The sequence below is a fragment of the Anastrepha obliqua genome, chromosome 3 (genome assembly GCF_027943255.1).
Source record: "Anastrepha obliqua isolate idAnaObli1 chromosome 3, idAnaObli1_1.0, whole genome shotgun sequence".
Taxonomy (NCBI): domain Eukaryota; kingdom Metazoa; phylum Arthropoda; class Insecta; order Diptera; family Tephritidae; genus Anastrepha; species Anastrepha obliqua.
In genome coordinates, this window is record NC_072894.1 from 115,460,683 (window position 1) to 115,480,450 (window position 19,768).

The following is a 19,768-nucleotide window of genomic DNA, read 5'->3' on the forward strand; positions in this document are numbered from 1 at the left end:
TTGTTTCTTATGACAAAATATATTTAAGAATTTTTTTTTTAATATTTTTGACTTTGAAAAAATAAAATTTAATATTTTTAACTTGGAAAACAATTTTTTTTGAATCTTTCTAGTTACCAAATTTTTTTTTTTTATATTTTTTACTTTCTTAAATTTTTTTATTTTTTTATTAAAATTTTTTGTGAGTCTTTTACAATTTTCTAGCACAAAAAAAGTTAAAAATATTAATAGATTGGCCTTAGACAATATTTCCCAAAATCATTTACGAGCATTAAAATTAATCAAAATTTTTATTTTGTAGACTTTCTTGAACAAAATGTGTCAAAAAATCTCCAATGTGCAGCGCTTTGAAAATTACCATTGAATTTCCATAGGGAAAATTCGCTTTTGCTTAAAGTTGGTATAAATTGTTTTTATTTATTTCACAGAACAAAACATGCAAAAAAAACATTTGCTGAATCAAGGCGCATTGAACAGGTAGAAGCAGTAGAGCAGCTGAGTTGGTTTCTTTTTTATTTAGTGGGCCCCTAAATTGTCAAATTTTTGAAAAAAAAAATTTTTTTTGAATATTTTTAACTTGGAATAAAAATTTTGTTTTTAAAATTGTTTTTTTTTTTTATTTTTTTTTAATTCTTCAAATGTTAATTATTTATAATAAAAAATTTTTTTTAATATTTTTGACTTCGAAAAAAAATTTTTTTTGAATATTTTTTTTTTTCAAAAATTTATTTTTTATTTTCTTAACTTTTTTTATACTTTTATTAAAGTTTTTTGCGAGTTTTGTGATCGAAAATTATAAAAAACACCTCTTTCAGATGTTTTTCTTATTATCTTTCATTAATAAGCGACTACGCTCAGTAATCACTGAAAGTTTCTTGGGAATAAGGGGCTCCATTAATTTTTTAGATTCAAATAAAGGGTTTTTCAATAACAGGTGTTATTTTGAATAGCCGCTATTTCGGTAGATGCCACTTTTGAAGCTGTCATTTTTTGATATTTGACAAGTAGAAGCTAAGCCATTAATAAAAACGGAACGTTAAACGCTTAAACAATGCATTCAAATTATTAAAATTCACTATAAAAATAGTGAAAATTTGGCAGACACGGTTCGTAAAACTCGAACATTTTTGGTCATCATGAAACACCTTGTCGGACCGCAATACAAAAATTGGTTTAAAAATTCGAGCTGCTGGGACAAGTTAGTGATGTGAAGAGTAAAACCCGTGCAGGTCGCTCAAAAACAGCCGAAAATATTGCTGTTGTTGCCAAAAGTATTGAAGAAAACTCAAGTTTGTCCATTCCTTGTCGTTCTTTGGAATTAGGCATTCCACAAACGTCATTACACCGTATTTTGCGTAAAGATTCGGGTCTTAAAGCTTATAAAGTCCAGTTAACACAAGAACTCAAACCGGCCGATCATCAACAAGGTCCTGTCTTTGCTGATTGGGTTGTTGAAATCCTTGAGTGACAAGGCCCATTGCCATTGCCTCGACGACTGCGTCAAAAAGCAAAATTGTCGGATCTGGTGCTCGGAAAATCCTAGAGTTATTGTTGAAAAGCCTCTCTATCCTCAACGTATGACTGTTTGGTGCGGTTTATGGTTTACTTTTTCGAAAATTAAGCTGGAGCAACAGTTACGGTGAATGGATTGCGCTATCGAGAGATGAATAACGACTTTTTATTTTCAACAAGACGGCGCTACATGTCACACAAGCAACGAAACCATTGATATTTTTAGTAGCTAAAAAGAGTAATAAGAAGAAGGAAAAGTAATAATATTAGACCTTAAACAACTCCATACCAAAATTTGCAGCATTCAATAAATCTCAAAATTATTACATTTAAAAAAAAAATTTTCAATTTACTTAGCTTTATATTCAAGCCTGCAAATAAACTAATTTTTCCAATGTAATTTACTTTCTTCACTTCATATGGAATCACTCCTATGTTTCTGTTTTTGATGCCCTTCAAAGATTTCTTTTCAAATGATTAAAGGGTGATCTTCCATTGCCTTATTGAACAATAACAGGTGGATGGAAGTCACGCAGCAGCTTTTTGTTCATTATAGTCCCTGCAGCATCCAGATTAGCAATTGGAGGCGATATCCAGCCTTTTGGTGTGGACGCCAATTATCAATGCTAAATAAAAGCAGCGAAGAGCCACTCAAAAGCAATTCTTAGCTTTGCTTATTACAAACAAATTATCTTAAGTTCATATTTGGTTCGAGAGTTTGGCTTACTGAAAGTTATGGAAGTCAATACTATTTTTAATTAAGTTCCTATTGATCATAGAATGGATTTCTCGCATAAGTGTCTCGCGTGCGCTAGTTAAAAACACTTATCGTTAGCCCTCTGCGTTGCGTAACCAGTCTCGAATGGTGGTAAGATTCATAAAGTTTAGACTAGTAAATAAACTAAATGAAATAATTGCCACGAGATTATTTAACATGAGGTTTAAGGAATGACTAGCGCTCGTTCAAAATTCTTTATGAAATTTGAAGAACAAGAGCACTCCATCTCTCATCTGAAGCCGATGGCTGCTGACAGAAGAAAAACAAGAAGTGCAATTTTATATCGGTTTCAAGGAGAAGAAAGTTCCATCTTTGATCCCCCTGAATCCATCTGTGTACGAGTATAAGCAATGACTTCATATAGACAAAAAAGGATCTCCAAAGAGAATTTGGGATTTTATATCGATTTCAAGAAGAAGATAATTCCCACTTTCATTCAGCTTAGGCCGTTGGTGTATCATTAACGACTCCAGGCAAGCGGTAAGTGGAATTTTATGGCGGTTTTAAAAAGAAGAGGAGGGGGAATTTTCTATTCCTCTGAAACCGTCTGGGTATAAGCGATGACTTCATTTAGGCAGAAGGAGGATTTTAAAGTACATACGGATTTTTATATCAGGCTGTGTATAATCAAAGACCTGGCAAAACAAATTGCGCAGACCATATAAAATTTACACTTAAAAATTTCTATAACTACATTACCGAATATTGAAAGAAATGTCTGCGAAATTGCAATTTTCGACAATGACTAACTTTGCCCATTGAGTTGTTTTTTCACAAAATTTTTATAAATTAAATATTTTTATGCACATTAAAGTATACATAAATATGAAGAAAAAACAAAAACCAGCTGCTAAGAAATACCAAAATGGGCTCACGCAGTTAATTGCAATTAGTAAATATATGAAATTAAATATCTGAATTCTATCATCTGTTTTTCATAAGCGCTCATACTAAAGCAACCAGACTAGCAGGAATAGTGTGAACATTAAATAAATTAAAAAAAAAACAATATTTGCACACTTTTCAATAATTCATTCTTCATAGATTTGCACTCATGTGGCAAACGATTAGCAAATCTTCTTGCAGATTTCCAGCACGATTGTGGGCGAAATGTGGGCACTCTGCAGGTGTGAACTAAATTACTAGCTATACAATTTACTCAAGGGTAAGAAGCGTGAAGAACAAAGGTTATTCAGAAAACAAGCACACGTGAGCTAAATCCAGCGGAGGATGAAGCAACTGGCAGTTGGCGTACGTGTGGCAAGTGTGATTAATGCAAATTCGAATGAAATATAGTTTTCACTTAACTCATAAACGTACATCTGTATATACATATATACTTACGTACATATGTATGTATGTATTTACCCTTATGCTCTTTGTGAAACGGCATTCACACAGCGAAGCGCTAAGCTCTAAACCGCAAAACGTGTCCAAAAGTGAAATAGAAAATTTCACACTTCCAACGCAGCACACAAGCCCGAACACACCTCCACAGCTTCTTCAGACACATCTGCTGCTGAGTAATACGTGAGAAAGCATTTAGAGCAACATAAAAGTACATCAGCATGTCGGTACATACATACATACGAAAGCACTCGTGCATTGATATGTTTGCATATGAGCCAATATTAGAAAAGCATAACAAACCCGGCGACGCCAATGACTGACGTGTCCGCTGATCGAGCGCGCGATCACTCGTGGCAAGAAGAAAGAAGCACGGAAAGAATAGGCAAATAAAAAGTGGTAGTAAAAATCACGCTATTTGGCTTGCAAACACACTTTTTGTTCACTTCTCTTTTCTCTTTTGCCTACCCATCTCTCAACTATTCATTTGCGACTACTCAGATTTCGTGTTGTTTGTATTTAGTCTGCATAAGCTGTGAGTGGAAAAGTGTGGCGTTTTACTAGCAATTAAATATCAAATTACAAGTCGAAAAAAATGGAGAAAAAAATATTAAGTGAAAATGCAAAATCGTTAATGAAAATGTTTCACACGCTACGAAGAAGATGGAAGAACCATTTGACGGCCTCTGATGAAAATGGCAAATATTACAAATAACTGTATGACAAATCGTCAAGGGGCGTCACTAAACACTAAAAACACTGCTGCATTTTACGGCTGAGTTGTAAAATTTAATGTATCTTACGAGTTCCACCAAAATATTTTGGCTCAATGCAATGTGATTTGTGAGCTTCACGTTGAAAAAAAAAATAAAAGTAATTAAATAAAAAAAAATTTAAAAATAATTAAAATAAAATCTTTAGAATAATTTTTTTTAAATACTTTTTTCGTTTTTTCGGAAATAAAACATTTCTTCTTTTCTTTAGCAAATTTTTCTTAAAAAAAAATTTAATTCTCAAAACCATTTTTTTCCCTGTAAATGGAGTCAGCTACACCGATATGCTAAGATTATTTGTGAGCTGCAGCGTGATTGAAAAATATAAAAATAATAAAAAAAAAAAATTATTTTCAAAAAAAGTTTTTCAAAAATTTAAATAAAAAAAAATGTTTTAAATAAAAAAAAATTTATTTGAAATAAAAAATTTAAGTACAATTTTTACCATACAAAAAATGTGTTTTGATAATTAAAGTATTTTAAGAAAAATTTGTTACAGGCAAAAAAGTTTCCGGAAAAGTTTTATTTATAAAAAGTTTTTCAAAAATTTTAATTAAAAAAATTAATTTTAAATAATAAAAAATGTTTATCGAAATAAAAAATTTAATAAAAAAAAATCGACTCTTCTCCGTTTTTTGTAAATTTTGTGTATTTGTATTCTCTGGAAATGTTGTGAATTTATTTAGATATATATTCTTTCTCTCTTTCTCTCTCATTCTCTGTCGGGTCTCTCCCTCTTTCTTTGTCTGCCTTGAAAGTTTCACTTCTTTTATGTGTACTAGGCTACACGCCCTTTTTTTAGAGTAAAACTTTTCTGGAAACATTTTCTTTTCTTTAAACAATTTTGCTTAAAAAAATTTATTCTCAAACCATTTTTTCATAAAAAATGAAGTCAGCTGTCATCGAAATGCAAACTTTAAGAATGTGCATAAAAGTTTATTTGTGCGCTAAGGTGCAAATAAATTTTTTGTTGCAAATAAAATTTTTCTTAAAAATAAAACTTTTCTTGAAGATACAATTTTATAGTCCAAAAAAATTTCCTAATAATAAAATTTTTCTAAAAAAATTTTTCTTAGCGAAAAAATTTCTTAAAAAAATTAAATTTTCAACATTTGATTTTTACAGTAAATTAACACCGATGGTATAAAAACTTTAAATTTAGAGAACCGCATTAAAAGTTATTTGTGAGCAGTCCAAAAAAGTTTTACATACAAATTTTTTGTTTGAGAATACAATTTTTCTCAAGAATTAAATTTTGCTGCTAATTTATTTTTTAATTGAGTCTAAAAAAAGCTGGAAAGCAGTTACAAAAATTAAATTTTTCTTACGGATAAAATTTTTCTTAAAAATGAAACTTTTCTTGAAGGTAAATTTGTTTCGTCTAAATAAACATTTTCGTATATGTAAATTTGTTTAAAATTTACAAAAAAAAAATTATATTAAAAAAAAAAAAAATTCTTAAGAAAGTTAATTACGAAGATTTCCTTCCATCAGTAAAGTAACTTAGATGGTATAAAAAATTTACAATATTTCTCCACATCTGCTTATCTATGAATTCTTTTACTCTTGCCTTCACCTAAAAATCAGGTAAAGTAGGTAAAATATAAAATATAGACCTCTTGGCCCCTCCTGGGGCACATACACACACATGCAGCTCAAACTCTACAGACAGAAAGCCTGGTGCTCCTATTATACCTTTAATGATAAATCTCAACGCAACTGTACCGCTTTCTGTTTATTAATTGAGGATATGAGTATTTTTGTCACTTACAAGCGAACGTTTATTTTCGCGGTTTTTGGATCTTTGGAAGTCTCCACTGAAATTTGTTTACCAATATTTTCATTTTAGGCCGCAAATGTGATATTTGAAAGAAATGTTTTGACTTTTCGTAAAGAATGGGTAAATCTTACTCTTTGAAAGAGCAGCTAGAGGATTAAAATTCTACTATAGAACATTAGCATTAATATTTCCATAGAAAATCGACTCGTAACAATTTTTACAAGGTTCACGTGAAATGGCGATCAAAATGTATACTAACTGCATTGCCGTGAAATATGCGTGAATTTTCATATGCATCTCACGGCAAAGTAGTACTCAGTTCACGCCGTGAAAACGTCGCGCAAGATGGCGCAACATGATGCCAGCAACATCTTTTCACATGCCATTTAAAATCCATTTAAAATTGGTCTTTCATAGTTTGTTTGAGAGCCAAGTGTCTGAGTTCGAATACTGCGAAGATATGGGGATTTTAAGCGCAACATCTTCGCAAATAGTGTTAGTAAATCTTCTTTATATATTTTTTGTGTCAATATAAAAATATTTGTTTCAATTTGTTTAAAAACACGTCTCTTATCAAAACTTGCCAATTGTTTCTGGGGCGATGCTTATAAATTTTACGTTTCTTCTCTTTTGATAATCAATGTTGCTAGCAACATTTCACGGCAATATAAATGCAAGTTGCTGGCGAATGTTTATTCTACAAAAATATTAAGGTTAGCTGGGATAATTATATATATATATATATAATTGGCGAGTACACCCTTTTTGGGTGTTTGGCCGAGCTCCTCCTCCTATTTGTGGTGTGCGTCTCGATGTTGTTCCACAAATGGAGGGGCCTACAGTTTCAAGCCGACTCCGAACGGCAGATATTTTTATAAGGAGCTTTTTCATAGCAGAAATACACTCGGAGGTTTGCCATTGCCTGCCGAGGGGCGTTCTCTCTGTGAATTCCGAATGGTAATCACGCACCAACCCATTCGGCTACGGCGGCCGCTGGGATAATTAGTAACACTCAATTTAAGGTCACCTAACTGCAACTTAACATGAGAAGAAACTCACAGAATGAAGTAGAGTACTGGAATATTCGTAATTGGTGACTTTCCAGAATTTCTCAGGATGAAAGACTTCTAAGCGCTGTTAGTATTTGAAATTGAGAAAATTTGTTCATAATTACCCCAGCTGACCTTACTTGTATACTCATGATGTGCTACAGGGTGAAGGATATGAAGTGTTACCTATTCAAAATACCATAACTTTTTTGTGTGAAATTAGTTTTTATTGATTTCAAAGACAAAATTGTTCAAAGATGATTACAATTTTAACATTTATTCACCTTAGCTCAATATGACCACCTTTTGCCTTGACTATAGCCTTTAAACGGTCAAAAAATGAGTTGCATGCTGCACGAATGTAATTTTGAGGTATTTTGGCCCATTCTCGTATAATCGCTTTTTACAGGGATTCGGATTTACGTCTGGCGAAGCCATTGTGTGGAGGAAATGAAGTGTGGAACATGTCTTTTAACCAATCTTGGTTCACACGAGAATTATGAGACGGTGCCGAGTCCTGCTGGAAAGTCCATGGCCTACGACCGAAATGTTTGCGTGTCCACGGCTCTAAAGCAGCTTCTAAAACATTTTCCCGATAATAAGTCGCATTTACTTTGACACCAGGCTCGATAAAAACGATTGGAGAGCGTTTATCAGCGATAACTGCGGCCCAAACCATTATTTGCGATGGGAAATTGCTTCGAGTGGCCATACGTAGCTACGCGTAGGCTCAAATTCTCGTATGAGCGTTCGGTCAAGTAAACACGATCGTTTTGAGTGTTTATGAACTGCTCAATTGGGAAATTTTTTTCATCAGAATACACAATGTTAGGAATTTCGTCACGTTCGTGCAAGCGCAACAACTCTTTCGCACCGAACTTTTTTTGCTGGGGTGAAAGATCGTGCGCTTTTTGGAACTTGTCAGCCTTAACCTTGAGCTCATTTTTCAATATGCGTCGAATGCTGTCTTGCGATATTTTCCGTTCTTTGGCCATTTTTTTCCACTTCGACGTGGATTTCGTTCAAGTCGAGCCTTCACTTTCCGAACCATATCTGGTATTGTTGCGGGTTTCTTCGGTCCACCTCCATAGCGTTTTGCAATGCTACCAGTATCATTGTAACGTTTTATAGTGCGATACACAAACATTTTATTCACTTTGAAGTGACTGAGCTCACGAACAATGGCTGGTTGAGATTTTCCAGCCAAATATAACGTAATCACACTATTACGTTTGAATTCCATAACAGAACAAAAAAAAATTCAACAAAACTGAGACGCAAATGCTTTTGATGGCTTGTATGCAAAATATTGAACTGTCATTAGAACAATTTTGATGCCATGAGCTGTTTTACAGATACAAGCAGGTTGGTAACACTTCATATCATTCACCCTGTATATTGACGCTTTTCTTGCTCAACCAAGAAATCTCTACATGTTGTACTCTATAATTGTATGTCTTCAAATGCGAACTATTGTAGTTTGATAAGGACCAGTTCTAACTAGTCGCACAGTGACTGAAATATTATTTAATATTTACTTCTGATGCTTTTACCAAATCTAAACCATAATAATTGATAGTAACATTCTTCTTCACTTACACGGTGTACTAATTAATACACACATTCTTTATTTTCTATTACTTCTTTTTTCTTTAACAGATATTTCTCTTTATACTATATTCTTCTTTTTTCTTCGATTTCTTTTTAGGTACTGGCACTTTTGGCCGCGTTTGTTTATGCCGCGATCGCGTGTCAGAGAAGTACTGTGCCATGAAATTATTGGCTATGACCGATGTGATACGCTTAAAGCAAACCGAGCATGTGAAGAATGAGCGAAATATTTTACGTGAAATTCGACATCCATTTGTGATCAGTTTGTAAGCAAAGCGAAAACAATTATTGTAAAATTATTTCTAAATTTGTATATCAGCAATGTTGCATATTTGAGATTTTATGAAGAATTACTTGTATGCGCCTCTGTATCGGTAATTTTGATGTGGCGAAACAAACAATTTTACATGTTGAGCTTGAATATACATTTGAGGAAGGTATTTTGTAGTAGAAAATGTTTAGAATGCTATGCAGATTAAAAATAAATAAATAATTGGTGCCTACTCTTCTGTTAGGTGTTTGGCCGAGCACCTCGTCCTATTGGTGGTTTGCGTCTTGTCGTTCTTCTATAAATGGAGGGGCCCACAGTTTTAAGCCGATTCCGACGGCAAATGGTTTTTATGAGGAGCTTTTTCATGGCAGAATACACTCGAATGTTTGTCATTGCCTGTCGTGAAGCGACCTCTATTAGTCAAAACCTGTTTCCTTTTACTGTTTCATGCACGGAGAGTCGAACCTATACATATTACGCGTCAAATAGAAATTTATTAAATTTTAAAAAATCTGCTTAAAGTGGTATAACCACTTAATCCTATGCAGACTTAAATAAAAAATATGCCAAATTATGATCAATAAAGTTCAAAACTCCTTATTTTGATGTTCAAGCAAATACACTTGCTCAGATAAGATTTCCCAGACGTTCCAGAGACCCAGACATTCCAAGTATCCTCAAAGGTCCTTGGCAAAAAAACATTTACTGGCATTAACAGCCAAGTCTACTCTGGTGATCAGAAGAAAGCGTTTAATGCATTTTAATCAGAGTCGGAAAGCAGAAGAATGATATCAGTGATCATACTGCTGTAGCCTGTGTTGATTGCGCATTTGGTAGCTGTTGTGATTATAAATATAAAATGAAGAAAACACATTTCTAAAAACGAACGCGCCTCTGCTGCCTTCCTGCCATGAAAAAGGCTTCCCATTCAAAGGTTTCTAAAACTTCGATATTCCCCATTTGTTGAACTGCAGCAAGGCGCACATCACTGGCCATCAGCTTGCAAAAGCAGGCTCGGTTGTCTTAAGTTGGGTGAAGGATGCCGTTCAGCAATTTAGAAATGACTATCAGTCACCTACTACATCTACGTTTCTATTTTGGCTACTAGCACAACCTCCTTTTACATCAGCAACCTTAAATATTTCTTAACACTCCAGACTTAAATGAAACCAAGCTTCAGCTGAACCTAGGCTTTGTTGGCTTGAACACGAAATTTATACCCATGTGCTTGTTGCATCTGCATAGGACTGGAGCTTAGCTCTGTGCGACATGCACCTGAAAGACGAGATAACTGCTGCTCCTTAAATATGTAAATTACCCTCTTGGATGAATCAGTTATATACACACGTTTTGCAGAATGGTTCTCAAGCTCTTTGACTTGGAGAATCTCATTCACTTTACAAAACCGGCTCTCTGTCTACCCGAGCCTCAGAGCTTTTGGTTAAGTTTGAAGGTTGAATGCACAGCAGCGGTTGATAACTACGCAACACTCCATTCCCCAGCACTCAATTTTCATCTTAGGAGCGATTAGTCAGCGGATTAATAAATGTATTACTTGCATTGGTCCTCTTGGTAGCTTTCATGGCAAGACCTTTAAGGGTGAAACAAAGAGTAAATGTCTAAGTGCTTGCGATCTTAAAGTCTCGCACTTCAATCAGTGATATGTACTGCTGCGCTTGACTGCAAGCCTTTGGTTGGAGGCTTCTGTGAATTTTTTGTCTCTACTCAGGCATTTTGTTCAAACCACCAAAGGATTTAGAGTTCCACCATCTGGGCGTACGTGCCTTCGCCTTGCGGGAGTTGCATATTCGCATAGAATGCGCTGTGGCGTTTCATCTACAATATCCCGTATTCAGTCGGTGTTCGTAAGCTCTTTATATCCAAGTTTTGAAACCTATTTAGTTGCTGCTTTTCTGAAGGGAAAGATAAACTGTTTATCTTGCCTCTGCCCTGGACTCTGTGTTGACATCCTTCACCACCCAGCAAAAAGTTGAAAAGCTCAGATTGTCTTCTGGCGTTTGTCTGACGTTTCACTTCTTGCAGCAGTTTGTACTTCTGCTTGTCCTCGACTAATTCAACACTGATCCGATCACCTCACACGATTCTAACCACTCTTTCTATTCTCACTTGAAAAACTCATCTCACCCCCCTTTCTTTCTAGTTCGTTTCATTCGAAAGTGCATGGCCTCTGGCTCTGTCGCTAGAATCCCTTAATGACAGAAATCAGCAGAGTACCGTCTGAGGCAAATGATTGAATCCTAGCTTGCGATTCAGTTGAAATGGCCAGAAGTGAGCCACTGAGAGGGCCTAGCGATTCCGCATTCAAGGGTGTTCCATAAACCCGTATGTGGATATTTGATGGCGCTTCTGATATGAAGCGAGTTTTGTACCGCTTGCTGAGAAGTTTTGACGCATACACCTATAGTCTCACCCACAGCCTAGTACTTCGTTCGGTCTCTAAAAAACTCTTTCGATGCTGTTAAATTGAACTCAGTGATCTCTACTTGAATCGGGTTTAAGCTCATAAAACTAAGAAGGTTTTGATGGCTTTAGCCAAAAAATTATAAAATACCCCATTTTTCACTGTTGCAAGTACGATATGTCGGTCGAACAAGTTACCACAATGAACCTATTCTGACGAGACTATAAGATAATTGGGTCAAGTGGTCCATGTCAACACTTTCTGAACTGAGCCACATGTAGTAGGAGTGCCTAACTGAGGAACTCTTACTTTGTTTAGCTCTCAGACCTCTCGGCAGCCTTTACAGGCTATTTTGGAAAACCTATTCTGACGAGGCAATAAGATAATTGGGTCAAGTGGTCCATGTCAATTGGATATTATCGTAAATTGTTCTCAATATCGGTTTGTTGATAGACTTGAGTATAATTAGAAGTAGACTGAAAACATTGTGAAAAAAAAAAATTTAACTTTGAGACTTATTCAATGTTGAAAATTTTGGTAGAACTTTATTTTTTTAGAAATTTTTTTTTTTAATTTTTTTAAGATTTTTTTTTTTAATTTTTTCGGAATAAATATATTTTTAAAATTTGGGAAAGAATGTTCTGTTCAAAATTTTTTGGAAAAAATTTTTTTTTTTATATTTGAAAAAAAAAAAATACAAAAAACAAAATGAATAATGCGTGACTACCATTCCGAATTCACAGAGAGAACGTAGGCTCAAATCTCGGTGAAACACCAAAGTTAAGAAAAGCATTTTTCTAATAGCGGTCGCCCCTCGGCAGGCAATGGCAAACCTCCGAGTGTATTTCTGCCATGAAAAAGCTCCTCATAAAAATATGTATATATAACTATACGATTAATAACTGTATCTGTGCTCAGTAATCCCTGAAAATTTCATAGTGTTATTCCTTTAAGTTTTTGAGTTATATTCAAATAAGTAAATCAGAACGAAGGTGAAGGACTCATAAGGTCGAGGTCATAAGCTGATTCAATAATTCTTTAGTCTTAATTTCTATTATATAATTTTAATTTGTGTTACTTTGTTTGTGTTTTGATTATTTTCTTTTATATTTTATTCATTTTTTTTTTTTTTGTATTATTATTATTTTTTTTTGTTGCTAGTCTAATCAAAATTTATTTTACTATTTTCCAGAGAATGGTCGACAAAGGATGACTGCTGTTTGTATATGATTTTCGAGTATGTTTGTGGTGGTGAATTGTTTACATATCTGCGAAATGCGGGACGTTTCAATAGTCAAACTTGTAAGTAATCTGAGCGCCATTAGCTTTGTGAGAATATTGTAAATATAGTACAAATAAATTATGCACGTGTTGCAAAATTTGAAATTTAAAGAATTTTCATTGCTGCACAGAAATAAACAATTCATTAATTGCAATTACAAAGGCATTCAACAATAACAGTATTCTAGTAACTTATTATTTATTTTATTATTAGCCAATTTCTACGCCGCTGAAATCGTGTCCGCCTTAGAATATTTGCACTCACTGCAAATTGTTTATCGCGATTTGAAACCAGAGAATTTGCTGATAAATCGAGATGGCCATATGAAGATTACCGATTTTGGTTTTGCGAAGAAATTGCGTGATCGCACTTGGACGCTATGTGGCACACCCGAATATTTGGCACCCGAAATTATACAATCGAAGGGTCACAACAAGGCTGTGGACTGGTGGGCGTTAGGTGGGTGGCATCGTATGCGTTTGCATTTGGAGTAGAATCTGTAGCTACACTCAAGTGAATGTGGAAATTCCCCATGCATTTGTTGTAGTTGTTGATTTTATACAAATATTTACATTTGTTGTTTGTTTCTTTAAGAGCAAAAAATGGACAGTTTGATCCAAAAACAAATACTCGTATATATACGCACATACAGCTTAGTTTTTGTTATGTTTATTGTTGTTCATGTTTTATGTGTTTGCACTACTCCGGCACAGGTGTACTCATTTATGAGATGCTCTCCGGCTATCCGCCTTTTTACGATGAGAATCCATTTGGTATTTATGAGAAAATTCTGAGTGGTAAAATTGATTGGCCGCGTCACATGGATCCAATTGCGAAAGACTTAGTTAAGAAATTGCTGACGAATGATCGCACCAAACGCTTGGGCAACATGAAGGTGAGTGTGAGGAGAATGTTTCCGAAAAAATTATTATATGCATATGTAATAAATTCAGTTTGAAGATGAAATTAGGTTATTGATATATAGTATTTAAATTTATTTTATTTTTTAAGGGGAAATTGAGTTAAAGCATGGCACATAAAGGGTGGTTAAGTTTTAAGGGCCGGTGTTGATTTTGAATGAAATACAATTTTTTTAAGAAATTATTGTCATTTCTCTTTATTATGATAATATTGGTATGGCTGAATTATGCATGGAGTAAAATATTTGCCAAATCGCTGCCGCGGCCTCGGCGGCACACCTCCATCCGATGGTCCAAATTTTCGATGACGCAGAGACATAATATGCCGAATTATCTCATCCTTTAGCTCTTGCATCGTTGCTGGCTTATCGATGTACACCTTTTCTTTCAAATAACCCCAAAGAAAGAAGTCCAAAGGTGTCGTTGACGTTTAGGTGTGTTCCACATTCAACATCGGCCCTTGAAATTGAACCACCCTTGTATTTTACAAAATTATAAACATTACTTTAAATAGAACAGGCTAGAACAATGCCTTGAAGAAAGAACTAAAACTCCGAGACTAAATAACAAAAAAAAAATGTTAACTCAAGTTACGAAAATGGTAATCTGGCCATACTGGTGCTAAAACCACGTAAGTCATTGTCAAATTCGCTGAGCGCAAAGTAACGGCACCCTAATAGGCGCCATCTCATTATTCTTTTTATCATGGGTCATGCGGTAATCTCTCGCAGTCTCGGTTCAGCTGGATTTTTAAAAATGTGGAAAAAACCTATTTAAAAAAAAAATTGTAAATTTTACAGTTTTTAATGTATGAAGATGAAAAATAGCTTATTTCGAGCACATTTTATTGGAGTTTAAAAATATCTATATATTTGTGGTGCCCGTTCCAGAATAGAAAAACAGAAAAAATTGCATTACATTGAAAAAAAAACGTGGAAAAATTGCAAAAAGCTTGTTATTGAAAATTTCCTTTGAAGTGAATCGTTCAATCTTAGAATTATATACATTCATAACGCACATACACTCCCCTTCTTAAGACCATATTGAAATAAAAAATCGGTTAGTTATGTATTTTTACTTCATCAAAAACACCATTTGAGTGTGTTTTGAATTTTCTAAACACAGTTTTGTGTTGAATTGGTATTGACCTAAAACGTGCACTATATCATTTGAAGAGTTGTTTCGTTTTTTTTTTATTTTGTAGCACCAGGTTCTCGATTATAAATTTTACAGTTAAATAGTAACTAATTTTGGGAAGATTTATAATTTTTGCAAATGCTGTCGTTCATCCATCATATCTGACAGTTACTCACTAGACAGCTGCAATATACAAACAGGTTAACATAAAGATATACATCACTCAAAAAGATGATTAATTTTGCGCCACCTTGTATTTAATTAACATGTTTTATCTATTCGAAATGTCAACTAGAGATCTCCATGAAGCGCCCAAAATTTATCAAAGAACTTCAAATAAAGCGCACGTCTCCAGCAGAGCTTGCAATGTACCCCAGTAAGGTCGTTAAATTATTAAAAAAACGCACAAGTGCCATTCCAATTTGTTTATTGAATTTGCGCAAGAAGTTCTTCTTCTATTTCTTTTTTACTATTTTTACTATTTCCGTCTAAATCAATAAATATTCTTTATTGTTATTAGGTATTTATTTTCTTATTTGTAGAAATTGATTTGATTTTTCTTGGCAAACTGACGCGCAATTTCAATTTGACTGGCATTTGATTGACAGTTGAATTAATGCTGCGTAATTATGTATACATATTTCCAAGTAACTAGGTATGTAACTACATGTATGTGTAACCGTATTTACATTTGAACTTATAAATAGCGAACTGTGAACAAATAGTGAACTGGACAGCCTTCGGAATGAGACTAGAATATGCAATGCTGACATCTAAACCTTTTGTTACCACTAACCACCAGCTGACGCATACGCAGTGTATGAATTTGTGCGTGGCAAGCATTCGATAAGCCTTGGATTCATTGGGTGCATGAAACCCCACATTATAGAAAAATGTACAAATTTATAATTCTATTAAATATAGAAGCTATAGAAAAAATGTGTCTCTGAAAGCAGACGCCGTTTGGCAGGTAGTGGTGGACCTTTTAGCGTGTTCTTTCCATGAAAAACACTTTTCTTTAACAAACAGCTGTCTTTGGTGGCCTTTTCTTCTTTTGAAAGGTGTTCTCTCTCTTGAAAGGTGCTGTCAGCAAACAAGATTTGTATGAAATAAATAATGCTAATACGGCGTCTAAGAGAGATCAACTTCGCGCAAACGGTTGACGACAAAACCCATTAAGGGGTTCCGGTGGTCTAGAGCTCAAGATATTTTCAGGAATCTTTCTTTTACAATAAAAAAATAAAAAATGATATTTAAATTTTTTAAACATTTTATTTAACTTCTTTTACATACAAAAAAGAAACAAAATTTTTTTTTTTTTAATTTTAATACTTTTAAAAATGCCGTGGAACCTGACCCTCCCGAAAAAATAAACCTGGACGGTGTTGTTCATTGTGGCTATTCTATTTATCTGAAACACAAAACCAAATAAAAAATTATGAATGAGTATGACTGTAGCTATGTATGCTCCGCTACTAGAAAAAAATAATAAAAAAATGACAAAATGGCGCGGTTTTGAATTTGACACTCTAAAAATCAGGTTTTTTCAGTTTTTTAATCAATAAAAATACGAAACAATTGACATAATAATATATCAGATAAGTCCATAAGTTCCTGCGTTTTTAAAGGTGGTTTTAAAATTAATAAAAAAGATGCTTAAAGTATTAATTAATCAATAATATATTTTCCTTCATTATTTACACTGTCTTCCCAACATTTAGGCAAATTTTTAACTCCCTGCTCAAAAAATTGTCTGTCGAGCTCGTTCAGCTTGCCCAATGTTTGCCTTGCGGTATGGGGTCTTGCGTTGTCGTGGTAAAACAAAACTTTGCGTCTATTCACTAAAGACGGTCTATTTTTTTTAAGTGCTTCATTCAGGTTTGATAAATGATGGGAATAATAATTATTATAATCAGCAGTTATCGTCTGGTTTGGTTCCAGAAGTTCATAATAAACAATACCGGCCATATCCCACCAAATAGACAGGAGAATTTCCTTGGGGGGAAGGCCATCTCTAGGGGTCATTTCTGGTGTTTCATCTTTATCTAACCATTGGCGTTTGCGAACAGGATTATTGTAAAGGACCCATTTTTCATCACAGGTAACGATACGGTTCGAAAAACTTTAATTTTCAAGTCGTTGCAGCAGCTGAGAACACACATTCACTCTCTGCTGAAGGTTGGCGATGGAAAGTCTATGCGGAACCCATTTTCCCAGCTTTTAAACCTTTCCCAGCTGAACCAGGTGCCTGTGAACTGTTCCATGCGATGAATTTAACCTGAAAGCTATCATATCGACTGTCAGCTTCCACGAGTTCGAGCAAGGTGTCGGAGTTAATGACTTCAGGACGACCAGCGCGCGGGTATGGGTAAAATACCAACTTATGGACTGACCTGATAATTCTAGTAGGGACGATAGCCATTGATGTTGCAGATAACAGATTAAAATTTCAGACGATTCGGTTGAATAGTTTTGTTTTTAGAACCGAAAAAAGTAGTTGTGAGATACATAATTGAGTTCAAGGTTTTGAGAGTGGATATTTTCCATTGATGCCACCGCGTGACGAACTGCCTCGACCTGCTAAAACGGCTGTACAGTTGAAAATATTCCGAGCATATTCCAAAAATTCATTCCAAAAATTTGACTGCATATTCTTAAATGCCTATACTTTCGCAATATTAAAAAAAACAGGATTTTTTGAAAATTTCAGAACACCGGAACACCTTAAATGAAGTTTGGCAGATTACTCTGTAATAGCGAAAAATCTTCTGCTTGTGTTATCGCAATTCGTAACGTCGAATACGAATTCAGACTTTTGAATATCGCTTAAAGTTTCTTTAGTTTCTTTGAAATTTGTTTTCTTCAGCTCTTCTGATCTATAAAATTTTAACAGTTTGAAGAAAATTCTTTCGCAGCACGATGAGTTTGGGTACGTTCATCAAAACTCCCAAAGTGCTTGACTCAGGTGATAATTTGTTCATGATTAAAAATTGTTAAATAATTGACGAATAATCCTAATAAACGAGTGGTTGCTTCTTATTTACTTGCATATTATGTTTTATTGATCAAAAGAAGTTTTTGTGCAGGAGAGCCCATAGACAAACTTTGAAAGGAATGTAGGTATACGTAGAAAAAGTTCTGGAAACTTATTCAGAAAAAAAAGAAAGCCCAAATAGACGCACTATAAGAGGCTATAATGAGTTAAACTGTTTCGCTCTGCATTTTTACCTTCCAAGAATTTAAAATGTTTGCATCACTCCGCATAAACGGAAGTGGAATTTATACCATTTGATTGAACATTCAAAATGGCCGAACTCATCGGCATGAGTGAGAAACATGAGTACCAACATATCGCCACAAAAAAACCGAAATTCGAACATACGTAACCTGTGAAAATTCTAAATTCGCGATACTTTTTGAACACACCTCGTACGTCACTGTTGGCTGTTATAGTGTCAAAGTAGACAAGGACTTTATTTACGTGCATTAACACCACCATAATGGTGGCCTGGAAACCCAACAGGTCTACAGTTGTGCGCATGAATATCTGCGTCGATTTTCTTTAATATTTGTTCAAAATGCCATTCGAGTCCGACAGACTTCCGCCTTAAAGCATTCGCATATACTAATAGATTTTTTCATTTTCACGTACGTGTCATTTAATAATTATTTCATTGGTATTTTTTAATTAAAAATTTATTACATTTTCGTTCCTTCACTTTTCAGTTATTACTGTAAACAAATGATTTTTCTTCAATTTTTAATAACCATAATCGCTTTAGCTAGCCATTGTTTCTATCTCTCGCACTGGGGTCATAAAAAAATCCAAAATTTATTTGCCAATTATTTCAACACTAGTAAGCTGTGCAATAGCCACCTAATTTCAAAGTAAATTAGACAATAAATAAATGCAAATAGGTGTGCACAAATACACATACATACGTGAATATTTTTATGCGTAGTGTGGGCTTTCGAGAGCAATAAGCAACATATTGCAAGAATTTTAATATTTTATATGCACACATACATACACACCGTTTTGTATATAAACAAATGCACATGAGCACAAAGCCTTATGATCGTACATACGTATAGGTGCATATGTGTAGGTGCATTCGCATGATCGCAAGTATTCGAAACCATTTCAGAATTTTTTACCTTCAAACAAACTATCACCTACATACTTGAGTGTGAGTGTGTGAGTGTGCAGGCATGCCATTTTATTATTTTCTTGGTTTTTGACCAAATTATTTGAAATATTTTGGAATTGCACAAATATTGCGTTGGGAGGTGTGGGCGAGTACTCGAGTATTATGAAAAAACATGTGTGGGTGTTAAAGCAAAGCGTAGCGCCCCTCAGACAGGCAGGAACAGTTGGTGAGCAGCGGGCGTGACGCTCAAATGTAAATACAAAATTAAAAATAAAATTAAATACGAAAAAGCAAAAACAAAGCATATTACTATGATTGGTATCCTTATGGCTAATTATTTTTGCTATTATAGCTGTTGTTGTCCATCTTGCACCGATTTGTTTATGCGATAAAAAATATTTACATTTGAAAAAATTGAAAAATGTAGCATAAAAAAAAAACAAATGAAGAAATTCACACTTTTATTTAAATAAAATTATTTATAACTTATGCTGCGTTATGAAAATTATGTGTTATGAGAGGAAAGAATAGCAAAAGGTGTTGCAAACTTATTGGATTTTTTGTTTATTTCAAACAAATTATTATTGGCTTTATCGCCGGTTTCTAAGACTAAACTGCAGGAGGTGATTTATTTTTGTGTTTTTTTCTTGATTTTTTCTGCACCGAAACACCGAAAATAATTGAAATTTGAAAAAGTCATATAACGGTGATTTGAGCTATGTAGTAAAACTTCTA

The 19,768-nt window shown here is 34.1% G+C and overlaps 1 protein-coding gene across 3 annotated transcripts in view; it reads left to right on the forward strand.

The window, feature by feature from the left end:
* LOC129241505 (cAMP-dependent protein kinase catalytic subunit 3) overlaps window positions 1-19,768 on the forward strand; it is a 117,118-nt gene that overhangs the window by 77,624 nt on the left and 19,726 nt on the right. For all 3 annotated transcript variants that reach the window (XM_054877866.1, XM_054877868.1, XM_054877869.1), the window contains 4 exons: window positions 8,948-9,116; window positions 12,736-12,845; window positions 13,039-13,284; window positions 13,539-13,720. In XM_054877866.1, coding sequence (XP_054733841.1) covers window positions 8,948-9,116; window positions 12,736-12,845; window positions 13,039-13,284; window positions 13,539-13,720 — 707 coding nt within the window. The remainder of the gene's footprint in view (window positions 1-8,947; window positions 9,117-12,735; window positions 12,846-13,038; window positions 13,285-13,538; window positions 13,721-19,768) is intronic.